Source organism: Diuraphis noxia, unplaced genomic scaffold, assembly GCF_037042655.1.
Source record: "Diuraphis noxia isolate RWA-SAM2 unplaced genomic scaffold, SU_Dnox_SAM2 contig0003, whole genome shotgun sequence".
In the NCBI taxonomy this organism is placed as follows: Eukaryota; Metazoa; Arthropoda; class Insecta; order Hemiptera; family Aphididae; genus Diuraphis; species Diuraphis noxia.
In genome coordinates this window covers 82,772,763-82,787,997 of record NW_028301713.1, presented here as the reverse complement: position 1 = coordinate 82,787,997, position 15,235 = coordinate 82,772,763, and the positions used below count along the sequence as shown (strand labels likewise).

At 28.1% G+C, this 15,235-nt stretch overlaps 1 protein-coding gene across 1 annotated transcript; it reads left to right on the top strand.

Annotated features, from left to right (window-relative positions):
- The first annotated feature begins 2,437 nt into the window (after window positions 1-2,437).
- Window positions 2,438-13,534, top strand: LOC107173235 (VPS35 endosomal protein-sorting factor-like). Its single transcript, XM_015523688.2, is given in 20 exon segments — window positions 2,438-2,781; window positions 2,886-2,976; window positions 3,357-3,564; window positions 3,638-3,840; window positions 3,912-4,042; window positions 4,882-5,049; window positions 5,115-5,283; window positions 5,360-5,529; window positions 7,079-7,179; window positions 7,285-7,460; window positions 9,227-9,370; window positions 9,448-9,617; window positions 9,686-9,848; window positions 10,393-10,576; window positions 11,886-12,025; window positions 12,128-12,290; window positions 12,809-12,936; window positions 13,006-13,140; window positions 13,222-13,314; window positions 13,316-13,534. Coding segments are annotated over 20 exon segments (2,802 nt in total). The 5' UTR covers window positions 2,438-2,743; the 3' UTR covers window positions 13,343-13,534.
- Window positions 13,535-15,235: the final 1,701 nt, after the last annotated feature.

The following is a 15,235-nucleotide window of genomic DNA, read 5'->3' as shown; positions in this document are numbered from 1 at the left end:
TCCCCTCCTTGCCCCCGGATCAAACCACGGCATTGACCTGCCACCGCCGCAATCGCAGTCGCCTTGATGATATCATGTAAATGAGTTTAAATTTACATTTTACACACGTATTGGCGTAATTTTTTCATCTGTACGACTGTACCCGACGTTCCCGTACCCACTCATAATTAGCGTAATACCAATTTTAAAAAATATTAATACTGCCGAGTGGCCGCGATCTGACAACAGTGACAGTTGTCCTTAAAATCAAATATAAACGTTGTCTCGACGTCCAATATTAATCTGTTGCAAATAATCGTGGACTCCACAATTTCATAAGCGGACGCATCACGCTTTGTAAGACTCGGAATATCAAATTTTGGATATAGTGTAAACGGAATCAATACTCAGGAAAGCATTATTTAGAAAGAAAAATTATTGAGAGTTCAAATTCAGAAAATCCTTATTTTGAAAATCAAAATTTTATTAAAACAAAATTATTAGAGAAGCAAAATATGGATAGGTTATTGCTACGCCATCGCACTATACATACAATGTATAGCCCATCAACGATAAGAATTATAGGCTTAAAAAATCTTTAAATATGAATCCATTCATTTTTTGCAACAATTTAAAAACTAAATATGTACCATTCTTAAAATGTCAAATATATGCACTTTAGATACAAAATTAATAATAAAAGTAATTTTTCGTCACGTGAATGACGATCGAGTATCGTGTGTCTCTCTATATAATCTTTTCATCCTTTCTCGTATATTTCGAGAATAAATCCACTATGAGCAAGGATGCATTTTTCCCATTGGGTGTTGACTTTTTATGAATTATATTTGAGCAAAGCTGAATATTTAATTTTACATCTATTTGTAAGTTGAATTAAGAAATTAAGTATTTTTACAGACACTAGCTCCTCGCAACAAATTAACGCTCTATTTTATTAACTACTATTATATTACTACACGATCGATCATAGGCGTAATGTGGGGTAAAATCTTGGGAGGGGGTAATGGCAGTCTGTGATAAAACTAAAAATCTATAAGGTAGGTATTAAAAAAGTGGCTTTATCCCTCTCACTAAATAAATCAGCAGGTATTATATTTATTAGTTAATAATAAACAGTATTCAAATATAAAAACAAAAAGTATATAAATACAGGTCAAAAACTTATACGTATATGTTCCAACAAAGAAAACGTATACAGTGATTTTTTAAGCATGCTCGCCCCATTTTTATACTTAAATTATGCATATTTTCAAATTTTGATTTTTGGAATATTTAAGTGTAGTTAAAGGCGATATTTTTGAGTACTTAGATTTTTCACAACTTTTAAGGAGTATCCTGTAGCGATACCAACTTTGGTTTTTCAAATGACAACCTATATGTTTTAAAGCAAAATGTGATTCAGATAATTTTTCTGAAAATTTTGACATATTGCAATCAAAATTCGAACGAAAACTTCCAGAGTTATTCTACTTGAAATACTAAGGAATAAGGATAAAAGTCTAATCTTAAATGCCTACGTTGTAAATGGATACGGTAATTATAATTCGGTATACAATATAAAATGTGCTATTGTACACTATTGTTCGGTATTTTATTATAAGTAGGTATACCTATGCTATACAAATATTAACGTTGCCTATAAGGTATAGGTAACATGGATAAAATAAAAAGGATATTATTTTATTCATATTTTCTTTTCTTTTGAAAATTGTCAGATGCAATATTTGGCCATTTAGTAATAAGTAGTGATTATTAACAAATATTTTATTTTTATATTGTATACCGAATTATAATTATCGTATCCATTTACAACGTAGGCATTTAAGTATTAGACTTTTATCCTTATTCCTTAGTATTTCAAGTAGAATAACTCTGGAAGTTTTCGTTCAAATTTTGATTGCAATATGTAAAAATTTTCAGAAAAATTATCTGAATCACATTTTGCTTTAAAACATATAGGTTGTCATTTGAAAAACCAAAGTTGGTATCGCTACAGGATACTCCTTAAAAGTTGTGAAAAATCTAAGTACTCAAAAATATCACCTTTAACTACACTTAAATATTCCAAAAATCAAAATTTGAATATATGCATAATTTAAGCATAAAAATGGGGCGAGCATGCTTTAAAAATCACCCTGTATAACACAGATTACCGCCTTATTAAAATTTATTAAAATTGTTACAATCTTTAATAGGTTTAATAAATTGTAGAACATATAGTAAAGGATAGTTTAACTGCTAGTTTAGCTTTCCAGCTAGCACAAACAAAAAATTGTAAGCTTTAAAAAGTTTAATGAAATATACATTAAAATTTGAACTTTTAAACATCACGAATTTATGACAAAACCGGACTCTACAACTACTTGCCCTCTTTTTAAATGATAACTACCGGTGTATTGATAAGGACATGTGATAGGGACACTGACATAATCAGTAATCATAGAGTACAGACTATAAAAATAATGACTATTGTATAACATGAAAACTTTTCATAAATTCATAATATTTTGTAATTTGTATTGTAGTCTATAACAACTGAGAGAATACGACGTGTGATAGACATTAAATAAATACCCAACAAAACTACTACCCATATTTTCTAAAAAATTTCGTTGAAAGAATTTTTTTGGTTTTCTCAAAATAATAGTTTAAGCATTGTTTCGATTTTTACTCATTTTATGGATTACAATGAATGCTCTTATTTGTTAGATGTTGTGATAGTTGTATGATATAGACTGCTAATATGTCGTCAACTTCGGCTCGTGCATATGAGTGGAACTGGTGAGTAAAACCAATGTATCGGTGGACCATAGTCTGTGATGTTGTCAAATCCAATATGATTTAATACACATTTTGTTATTTTCTGTATTATGTTAACTCAACAGGTACAGTAAGCCAATAATTAACCACAAGCGTAAGCAGAAATGTATATTAGAAAAATGTGGAGTAAATCATCCGCTGAAAAATTCAATTGAAGTATGTAATTCTATGTCATTTCACTAATTGAATATGTGTACTCGATTACAATTTTAAAAGCAATGTAATTGTATCATTTATTTTTTGGCTGAATTCAGATAATAGATATATATATATATAAATCTATTAATCAATAATTGCAAGAAAACAATAGATCTTATTCTTATGTTATCTTTTAAGTTTTTATTTTTGACTACTTAGTTAAAAAATTCCTAAATTATATTAAGTAAGAATTATGTTTAGTTTCAAATAGATAACTTTTATAATTCATGATTATTCTTACTCATAAAACAATTCATTTTTATTTTTTTACTCTTGTTAACAATTTAAAATTTAATTTTTAACCATTTACCATTGTTAACATATTAATATTTTTTTAGGTAACTAGTAAAAATGTGATTGTTAATGATCCTTTATCTGCCACCATTAGTTATGGAGATGATCCACTCAGTCGACCTGCCCAGTTAATTCCTACTGATTTTGATGAGACAGGTAATAGTTGTATTGATGACGTTCAACCTTGGTCTCATTTTAAACAGAGTATATTAAACAGTTATACTACTTCTGAAAAGCTCTCATTTCATTCATGTGAGTAAATTAATTAAATTTGTTGATACATTGGAATATTTTGTCATTGTTGTAAATATTATCATTATTTTAGTTTCAAAAAGTCTGCAGAGTGCTACAATACGATCACGTTTAGAAGAATTAGAAGAATTTGATGACCAGATGGAGTATTCAGAAAAAGAACTATATGACCTAACACAACAAGAATTTGTGATACATATGGACAATTTAGGTAAAGAAATTATAGAGGCATGGAATAATGAACAAAGAGTTAAAGCATTGAAAATAGTTATTCAGGTATTTATTAGTTTTAGTTGTATTCAATAAGATTTTTAACTTATATATATGTTACGATGACATTTTTTCAGTGCACCAAAATTTTGAGCTACACTTCACCATTGCAATTTTATCCGAGTAAATTTGTTTTAGTAACAGATCTATTAGACTTATTTGGAAATCTGGTATTCAAGAGGCTTCAATCAAAATCAGAAATGATTGAGTATGATACATACAAATACATATATTAGATATACGGAGTCAGAGTGATTCATCTAGGATACTCAACATCATATATTCTTTCAATAATGAATTTATTCAAATTTTGATTTCTAATTGTTTAATATACTTATGGGCCATATTTTCAAATAATTAAATTTTAAATATAATTAAAAAAATTTCTTGTAGTGATACCAACTTCTTTTTTCCAGATGCAATTTATCATTTTTCCTATGCATTGTACATTTAATAACTTTTTTGAAAATTTTTATGTATTTAAGTTAAAATGTTTGAAATAGTTTTTGAATAATTTAACTTTGTGTGCTAAATATAACAAAAGAATAATAATGGGTTTTAATTAGCCCTTGATTTAAACTTTTTAAGAACAATATTGTTATATTAATCTATCAACAATTTGTATTTATAAAAATTCTCAAAATATAATAAATATTATATGCAATTTATCATCTATTTTATATTGTAATAGAACAATTTAAAAAAATTATTATTCATATTATTATTAAATTGAAAGTAAATTTGAATAACTCAAGAAACTATTATCGAAAATTTTTAAAAAATGATTTGCTTCACAATTTACAAAAAAAAAAAGGTTGGTTACTAATTGAAATTAATTGTGTTACCTCATAACACTCTTTGAATAATATAAAAATTCTAAATGATTAAAAAATGGTCATTAAATATGTTTTAAAATTTCAAAAGTTATTAGTTTAATAAATTCATTATGAAAGGTAAATTAATGTGATAAGAAATTGAACTGTATACTTTAGAAGGCTTAGATATAGTATAAAAAATCAGATTATTTATTATAATTTGTTACTTTAGTGGTTGTGTAACCAAGCTTCCGGATAAATTCACTCCCGACATGGTGCCAGATGCAGCTAAAGAAACTTGTCAAAATTGGTTTTTTAAAATTGCATCCATCCGTGAGCTTATACCTAGACTGTACATCGAAGCAGCTATTTTACGCAGTTACCGTTTTATTAAACCAGCGTTAGTTAGAGTTAAGCTGTTTAGTGTTTACCACCAACTTGTGATAATAATTTTATTTTTAACAGTGAACAAAATGCTGCTCTATTAAGACTTATAAAAATGGTTAGAGGTATTGGCAATCCATTAGTTGCATGGTATGCACGATGTTATTTGTGTAGAATTGGTGTTTTGACAAATCTAAGTGTAAATTTTTTTGAAGAAAGCTTCAAAGATATCTTACTGACATATAAGCAGGTAAATTATCATTATTTGTATGTAGTAAATTTGTTGAATTTTACTAAAGCTAATTAAATATGTTTTTTCTTCATAGTTAAACAACAGAGTTGTGTGCAAAGAGATTCAAACCCAAAGTATGAACATGGAAAAATTTCTTCAACTTTTGTGTCCAGCATTAGAGTGGATAGTAAAGGGATTGAGCGCTGGTAAAGATGCACGTAGTCTCGATGAGATTGTTAGGTGGTGTACTTTACAAAACCTCCAGTATGTTAATTTAACGTTTACAATATAACATATCAGTGGCAGTCAAATGATTTTGTTGCTGATTCTTAACATGTATCAATTGATTATTACAAATATAATTTATATTATTATAAACAGGGCTCGGGACTTAAAGCATTTGCTTATTTTTATGGGTTGACTTAAAATGTAGCATAGTACTATGGATGTGTATGTCATGTTATAATACGTTTAATTATGAAGTTTGAAAGTGCCTTTTTTTTAGCGATTTTTCAAAGAAATGCTTATTTCCAGTTTTTCTGATTATTTTTGCTTACTTGACCTGTATTTCTATGTTTTTATAATGTTTTCAACTATTATAAATATCGTTTACATTTTATTTTTCAGAAAATCTATAAAATCCTTAAAGTCTCGAAAGTGAAGTTTAAGGAACTCGCGTCGTATGCTATCTACATGAAAAATGTATCTACCACAATATTGTTTGTTGGCGTTGTATGTTATCTATAATTGTCTATCTTGCAATTGTAGGTTTCGTCTGGGTATCTGGACATTATTACGTTAAAGAACTTTTTTTCATATCTTCAAAAAATGTTTCAAAAAGATTCTTGGATGCATTGAGTGAATGTCACCACTCTTCCATCAACTGCCATTTCAATAAGTTGGTGGTACCACGTGTTTTTAAGCCATAATATTTTACTTTGAAACTTTTTCCATTTATGTCAACATAAGTAAAGAATTCATTTTGTTTTCTGATGGACTCAAATATTTGTCATCCTTTCTTCTGACAACGTAAACACTTTTCTATAATAACTTTACATTCTCCATCACTTTTTTGAGTATTCTTCATATATTCCTTAATATAGTCCCTCCATATACTTCATTATTTAAATTTATTTTTTGTTATGCTTTAGCAGTGGGCAAAACACCATGTTGTTTGCAAGTTTTGTCATTGTAAATAACATTTCTATAAAAGTAAATAAATTTTTTCATTTTGTTTTGAAAAAAAATAATTTAAGTACACACCACTTTTACGAGCCAAACCGTAAGTTATATATCAACTAACTATGATATGTGTAAAGTGTATAGGCTGTAGAGTGTATTATAGATGTTTATAATTATACGGTTATACTTGCAATATCAGTCTCAGTACAAAGTAGATATCAACCGAAAGGAAGATAACATATAACGTGATGAAAGTACAGGTAGATAGCATACAACGCGAGTTCCAAGTTTAATTTATTTTATAATATAAAGATAAAAATTTATTTTTATTTTGTTTGATTTTTTGGTTAGAATTTTTTAGTTTTTGTTTTTTGATAAATATTTTTGCAAAAATTTAAGTTTTTAAATGCTTATTTGAGTGCTTATAATGATGTTTTTAAGAGCTTTTTTAAGTGCTTATTTTAATGATTTTAAGTGCTATAAGTCCCGAGCCCTGATTATAAATATTGAAAGTAGTGAGGTGGGATTCTATACTTCTTGCCCACCCTTGCTTTATCACCTCAATGATATATATATTTAACTAATTGTTTTCAAGTACATATTATTTTTAATAGTGTACCTTTATTTCCAGTGGCCTTCTAATCAACACCATAGTCATCACATTTCCTGGGAATTATCTTTCAATAAAAGCAGAATATCTTATCAATTTAATAGCCAAATGGGAATATGATGGTTTGTTTCTATACTTGAATTATGTCTTATCAAATTTAGTATGAATTATCCTTACCTTTGCATACTGACTATAACTTATTTTATTTCTTTAAATTTTGTGTTTAGTGTTTCCACAAACTTTAGTTGTACAAAATCTTGGCAAGAGTTTAAGGGGTCATTTCGTACCAAACGCTTTAAATGTTTTTAGCGAAGCATGGAATATGGTGAATAAAGTTAAAGACTCTGAAAGGTTTATGGCATGTGCTGAAGCATGGATATACTTCATTGTAAAACATTTTAAGGTAAATCTTAATCATTATTTTAATAAAGTTTAAAATGCCTTATAGGAATCCAAGAATTTAATTGAAATAATTTTTACAGTACGTTTAGATTAGGAGTGTTTTTGTTTATCTAATCTTTAACTTTAGAGTGGTTTTATTGTTTTATGATAGAAATTCAAATTTAATTAGCTTAATTTAATTTAATTTAATTAGGGGTCAAAAGTAAAAAATGTGCAGAACTTTTCAAAATAATCAAATTATTGGAATTTTCTAATTAAATGGAAACTATTTTATTTTTTTACTGTTATTCAAAAATCAACGCCAGAGAAAGAACTTTCATTAGATATTTATATTAATATTTTCCTAATAGTAAAAATATAATTGTATAAAATGATTTATCACATGTTACTCAATGATTAAGTGTACTCAAGTACTTGACACTTGATGTGAAGCAGAATGATTTCTTTGATTTTTAATAAGATTTTCACAGTATTTAAACTCTAGTTGATCTTAATAATGTATAGTTAACCATCAACCTCAATAATTCAATAAATACTTTCAACTCTGACTGCTTTGATATTGACTTTACTTTTTAATTTCCTAAATAAATGAGACATTATCATTATTTTTTTGGATATGGAATAAATATTCAATAATAGCATAAATATATATGTTACGGGCAATGTGGAATACAAAGTGTACTTTGCCCGGTCAATGTGGTCCTGCCCGGGCAGTGTGAACCAAGAATATTATCTAATATCATTATATAATTTTACTAATAAATTTAATTCAATTATTATGGATTCATTATATTATTATATTGATGGAATGAAAAAATAAAATAATTAACATCATTATGTTATATATTATATTATATCGTATTATTATATTATCTAATAAATTAAATTTTTAAAAATTAACTAATATCATTATGGTATTTTTCTAATAAATTAAATTACTTTAAAATTTACTAATTTTATTGTAATTTTTCTAATTAAATTATAATTTTATCATTACCTATTTATTTGTACAAGATTTAGAAGAATGACACTTAGAATTACATAACCTGTCTGCTTTTCGACACTTGCATTTATTTGTTTTGCAACCCTGTGTACAAGTACACCGATCATATATTCATATCCTTGTCCCCCTAAATTAGAAAAGCAGCGAGCTGCTTATATAGGCAGTACGATAGATAACAAAAATGTCATTGAATTTAATTTATTAGAAAAATACCGTGGTTCACATTGCCCGTAACATATATAATACAATATTGATCCATACATTGTTTGATATTTTAATCTTTTATGTTGTTAGAACTATACATAGTAAAACAAATTATTCTTGAATAACCAAAAATCAAGAGGCTAACTATAATTTTAATTTGTTTTTGTTATTATTATTAATTTTTGCTGCTGTTTCATTATTTCAATTATGAAAAATAATCAAAAGAGAATAAGTTGAAACAATTATAAATTATTTAAATATACACCTTAGGTAATTCAGTTGTTAATTATAATAACTGTTATATGAATACCAAATTATTGTTTCTTTTTAATTGTATGATAGTTTTAGACTTTTAGTGAATTTAAGTTCATATTATTAAAAGAAAGTTATTTTGTTTTTAATCCTTGATGTTTTGTTCAGCACTGTTATACACTGGTACAACAGTTATAGCTTATATTGTTATACAGTTACTGTACAAATATACTATTAAGTTACTGTACTTAAGATACTATTTTGTCACATGTATATATTTAATAATACATTTTGTTTATTACTTTAAGAATAAAGAAATAAGTGTCTTCATGGATGATATAACGAGACATTTGAGCAATCGTGTCGGAATAGAAAGATTCCACACGCAGCTTCACAACATCTTGCAACATCTGTTGAATTACATAGAAGATTTTGAGGATACATTCCATTTGGTAAGTTTCCCATCATTCAAATTGATATAAATTAAAGTTAACCTATACGGATAAAAAAATTTAATACGTGTTTCTAGAACTATTTATTACCGTACTTAGACATGTTTGGATCGGATATGAACAAATCAGCAACATGCAAAATCGTGTTGGAAGCGTATCGGACGCGAGGTGAAAACGTCGTGTCCAGTGACCCCGTGATCAACGACTGTTTGATGTATATGTGCAAGATCTTACACGATTCCGTTGAGTATGTAGTTATGATAAAAGGCAAATATATATTTAGTTTTAAAATCACCTCTGTTATATTGGTTTTAGCTCGTTGACCGTCGAAGACGAAGTTCGTCAAATTAGCCGCCTGATTGCATGTTTTATATTCCGCGTCGATTACGGCAATGATTTAGAGAAATATTTGAATTTTTATATGGAAGCCAGGGGAGCATTTATTAGATTAGACTACGTGCAATCTGCCCTCGTACAGGTGAGACAGCTTTTTCTCCCTCCATATTCGATACAACAACACCTTATTCTACAACAGTCCTTATGTTTTCCTATTACATCCGAAAGAAACAAGGCGTTGATGAGTGAGCATATTAGTGATTATTTTTAAAATCGATAAATATATCAATATAATGTGTTGTCATTGATTATATTCAGTGGCTCCAACTTGTATTTCATTTGGTGGCGCAAAGTATAAACATTAGTTACCACCACCACCCACATAATTATATTGTAAATTCAACTATCATAGAGTCACTCTAATTAAATACTATACAATACTCCCCCATCCCATAAAATACGTGTTCGGAGCCACTAATGAAGTTATATAGATGATGAATCATCTTAATGATGAAATCATTAAAATGTATGGATTTAAATTAATAGAATATGTTTTTTTCTATTTTATTGTAATTACAGTATTGATATTTCCCACATCCCACTGTTTTTTAGAATAAGGCCCGTCTAAGTCTTAAAATAGTTAAACCCTAAATATCTGTATAATGCACTTTTTGATGACAATTTAGTGTGTCAACAAACTTATGGTCCAATTGGTATCGATCTCAAGGGCCCAGGTGAAGAACTCTTTTGCTCGCGCTTGCTCCGCTTACTGTTATATTACCATTCCGCCAATCACTTCACCACTCATCAAACTTCAATTGTACATCTTAACCGCACAGACTTCGCTGTTGAATGGATGTCTTGGACAAGGTATGAGCCGCTATAAATATCTATATGATGTGTAATATTGTGTATCCAATATCCATTTGCGCAATTCGGGAGAGTGCTACAATTTTATTAAAGCTTCTTTATTTATTTGCTCAAATGATACTAATAAGTAATAATAATGATATTATATCTAGTGACTGATATTCTTATAAGTATGTACAGTCATAAAGGGATCAGTGGATCAGTATAAATCTAACACTTACAGAAAGTCGATTCAAATTGCGCCTATATATATATATATATATATATATGTCGCATCCACTTAGTGTAATCGTATTTTTTATGAAATGGACATAATATATTTTATCCATTTCATGAAATGAAAACTCTTATTTTACACTTAGTAATTTATAATTTATTTTTTTTATATTTATAAATAATTTTAATATGCAATAGATTAATAAGTAAACTTAATTTAAATTGATTTTATTTTTTCATAACAAATCAGAGTTTATTAATATAATATTTAAAGATTTCGATTTCAAGCAAAGTTATAATATAAAGGTAATTATATTATTATATAGTTGCTATATTATAATAATCTGATTGTATTTTTTCATAACAAATAAGAGTTTAATATAATATGTAGTATTTAAAGATTTCAATTTCACAAAAAGTTACCTATTGATGTAATTAATTTAAAATATTACACAAAGTGTAAAACAAGAGTTTTCATTCATGAAATGGATAAAATATATGTCCATTTCATGAACTAAAATTTGACTTACACGATATTATCGTAGTTAATTAAATGGACATCTATTTCATGAAAAATACGATTACACTATAAGTGGATGCGACATATATACTAGAAAAAAGCTATTTGATTAATCGATTTTTAAAATTTTTAAGGGAAACATCTATAATTTAGAATTCATACATTCCAATAAATAAATATTTATAGAATTTATCATGTAAAAAAAGCATTAATAGATCATGGATTATGATAAATAATTCGTTTACAGCGCATTGTCAAATGTTGCTTGTTTTAACATCAATATACTTATATACTCAACAGTATATGAGTACATCATCAGATCATTACCATATTACTTATTATTGTACCTACTTACCAGCTACCGATAAATTCTTTAATTGTATTTTTATTGAAATTTATCGATTTTAAATTACCTATAGATATAGGTAAGCTTCATCGTTATTAACTTTGATAATCGGTTAAAATCATAGAGTTTTATCGAACTTCATCGCGCGCATTCGCACCTATATATGGTGCAGTGCATCGATAATAAAGCAGAAATCTATCATTTCTGATGTTCCATTTAAATTTTAGCGGATGCATGTCTTAAAGCAGCGTCTACAGTGATCAGTGATTTCCCGGCAACGCTGGAAGTGGACGGCCTCACCATCAACGCCGAACCCATACTCGTGTCATACACAAAGCAAATGCTGTCGATTTTGCTTGTCGTGCCGGTAATACACCCATCACACGTTGTACATTGTTGCTCGTACAATGTAAAATATGTATTAATTAATTATTTATAATTATGTTTGATGCGTAATGCCGTTCACCAGGACTGTCCCGATCTCGAGGTGTTGCACCAGATGAAGCTGCTGATCAGAGCGATTAGACAATATTCGTGGATCGATCCGATGCAACCGCACGTGCTATATTTGTACGTTCTGGACATACTGGCCACTGCAACTCTGGACACTTATCCTTACAGAATACCCGATGGCAAGTACCTATATAATATATAAACTTAGTATAATATTGACGTTTAAAAGGACGGTCCCGTCTTAATAAAAAATTTGGTTTAGTCAAAAATCTATAAAACGCAATACAAGAATTTGCAAAAGTTGTTTTAAAAATAATTTTAGAAAGGTTAAAAATACATGGGCACAATTTTTGTTCATAACTGTTTGAACTTCAAATATTTTTACGAAATTCGTCAAAATTCTTAACAATATTATCATTTATCTAGTTAACATTTTATTAACTAACTGCTAACGCTAAGGCTTAATAATTTTATACGAGGTTCTTCGTAAGTTCGTATAGACCAGAGTTTCGAAAATAGACAATTATAATAGGTATACTTATTTATAATTTAATAAAAGGGTGAAAAGTTGTGTCCCTCTTTTCCCCCCATAAAAAACCTGGATCCGAGTATAATAATTAATGACAAATAAAAACATTGTAAACCTGCATAATATACCAAGTCTTATGTTGCTAACCCTGTGGTATCTCAACTGCAGTTGACTCCAACGACGTGCTGTACGGCCGTGAACCACAGTTTGTGGCTGATGTAGACTCGATTTGTACGGTGGTGTTGGATAATATACTTGAACGGTTGTATAGTCTTGTGGATAAACCAAATAGTCAAGTACGTAAAAATAAATATATAATATATATATTGTGGTGACTGATGGCATTTGTGACATGTTTCTTTCAGTCGAAATTGGCGTTTGAATTACTCCTGCACGTCGTTGTCAGAGCGGACTTAAACGAAATCCAAATGGCCACGTTGGCAGTCAATCTCTGGAAGTTGTCGAGAAAAAGCAAAACAGTCATGGACCCAAAGATTGAAGTAAATATGTTTGATTGACTCTGTACACGCCTCGTATCAACTGAAATAATTATTCCATATTGACTAAATTTTATTCTGCAGGAAAATATGATAACTTATATCAAAGAGTTCTGTGAAAACGAAGAGGATGAAATTTATCATAAATTTATAAACAAGATCACAGGAATACCTATCAAATCTTCAATTAAATAACAACAGATAATATATTTTAATTATATTACATATATATTTATTTTATTTTTCAATGACAAATTTGTCTAAGATTAACATTATATTATATACATCAATTGTTGTTATTATTATATTTTTATTTGTTGTTATGAAAATATACATACATAGTTAAGTTATTATATCATCAATTTCAAAATATATTACAGCGAAATTACAAGATAAACAGATTTTAAATATTTTATTTCTTCTTATTCTTCTCTTGGCATGTCTACTTTCTAAAAGATTTTGGCCGCATTACTATATTTCACCGCCTATCTCTATTTTGGACTGCCTACTACTTTAGTAAATTAGTAAATATATTACTTTTACTTTAAAATTTCATACAGGGAGTCAACAAGAAAAAAAAAGAGTAAACATAATTTAAAATTTAATACATCAATCTTACTGACAAGCTTATATATTATCATTTAGTTAATGATGAGCTCATGGTTCAGCTGTTTTGCCTGTTTTTAATTATAGTTTTACTTATTTTACAATTTTCTCTCGACCACATTTGATTCGTCCGATTTTTCCAAATGTTGTTTGAAGAATTCAATGAATTTTGATAATTTTTTGAATTCGAATTCGAGACACTCATAAAAAGTTATAGTGAATTTATACTCAACATTTTTTTTTAATTTTCATTTACAAAATCTTATGCTAAATTTTTAAGTTTTTTGACAGATCGAAAATTTGCTTATTAATTTTTAAAAAAGCGGGTAAGTATAGGCATTGAGTATAGATATAATATAATTAATATTAATTAAATAGATTTAATATATCTATACTCAATGGTATAGGTAATGATCTGTTAAATATTAGGTGTCTAAAAATCTTGTATTAAATTTTCAAGCTTTTTGGCTAAACAAATAACATTGACATTTTATAGAATAAAAAACTAAAATAATTTCAAATGTCCATAAGTAATTCCTGTAGAGTTAAAACATATTGAAAATGTTATCATAACGTAAAGAAAATGATCAGATAAACATTTATTGAAAATTTCAAGTTCCTATAGTTATTACTTTATTAGTTATTAAAGAAAAACAAATCGTTGTACCTATGACAATTTGTTAATTTACGGGTGAATATCTAACCACCTTAACGTTGATTAACCTTTTCAAAAGTTTTTTTACCGATTAAAAATTTTTTTTTCGTCGGCTTTAATTTAAAAAAATCTTATTAAACGTCGCAATATTTGGAAAATATTACGGTGCATATAGAAATTGTTAACTTAATCATGTTGTGAATATTTCATTTATTTACAGTAATTTTTTTAGAGTTACTCATTATAGGCATATAAACATCTCAAGGTTTCCTTAATTTTTGATTGTTTTCCTTGTTTGCTTTTGAAAACTTTTGAGATTTTAAATTTAGACCCCCGAATGTACCAACAAGATTCACTTTCCCACCGAAAAAAAACGCTTTTGAAGAAAATCGATAGATTTTTTACAGATCCAAAAAGTGACGATTAACACAAAAAACACACATAATTGTAAAATCAATACATTTATCGCTCTGCTCAGAATTTAAAATGTTAATTGTTATTGAAATAACAATTGCATATTATATGGTTGACAGTGTCAAAGTTTGACACTGCTCAGAAACGTATTTTTCCATTCTCGCGTATATACAATGATAATCAGGTTCGAGCTGTGCAATGGCGCACCCATTGAGGCACACCCGTGGACCGTGGTCTGTTGCATAAAAAAGTTATCGGATATTAATTTAATACCGATGGATTTTCCCACCAAAGTCAAAAATGTAGGTACCTATACGTTTTTACCCATCCTCCATAAACGGATAGGAAGGTACCAGGGGCGGACTAATAGATTGGGAGATCCGGAAATTTCTCGATGGGCTGGTCGAATAATCGAATTATTAT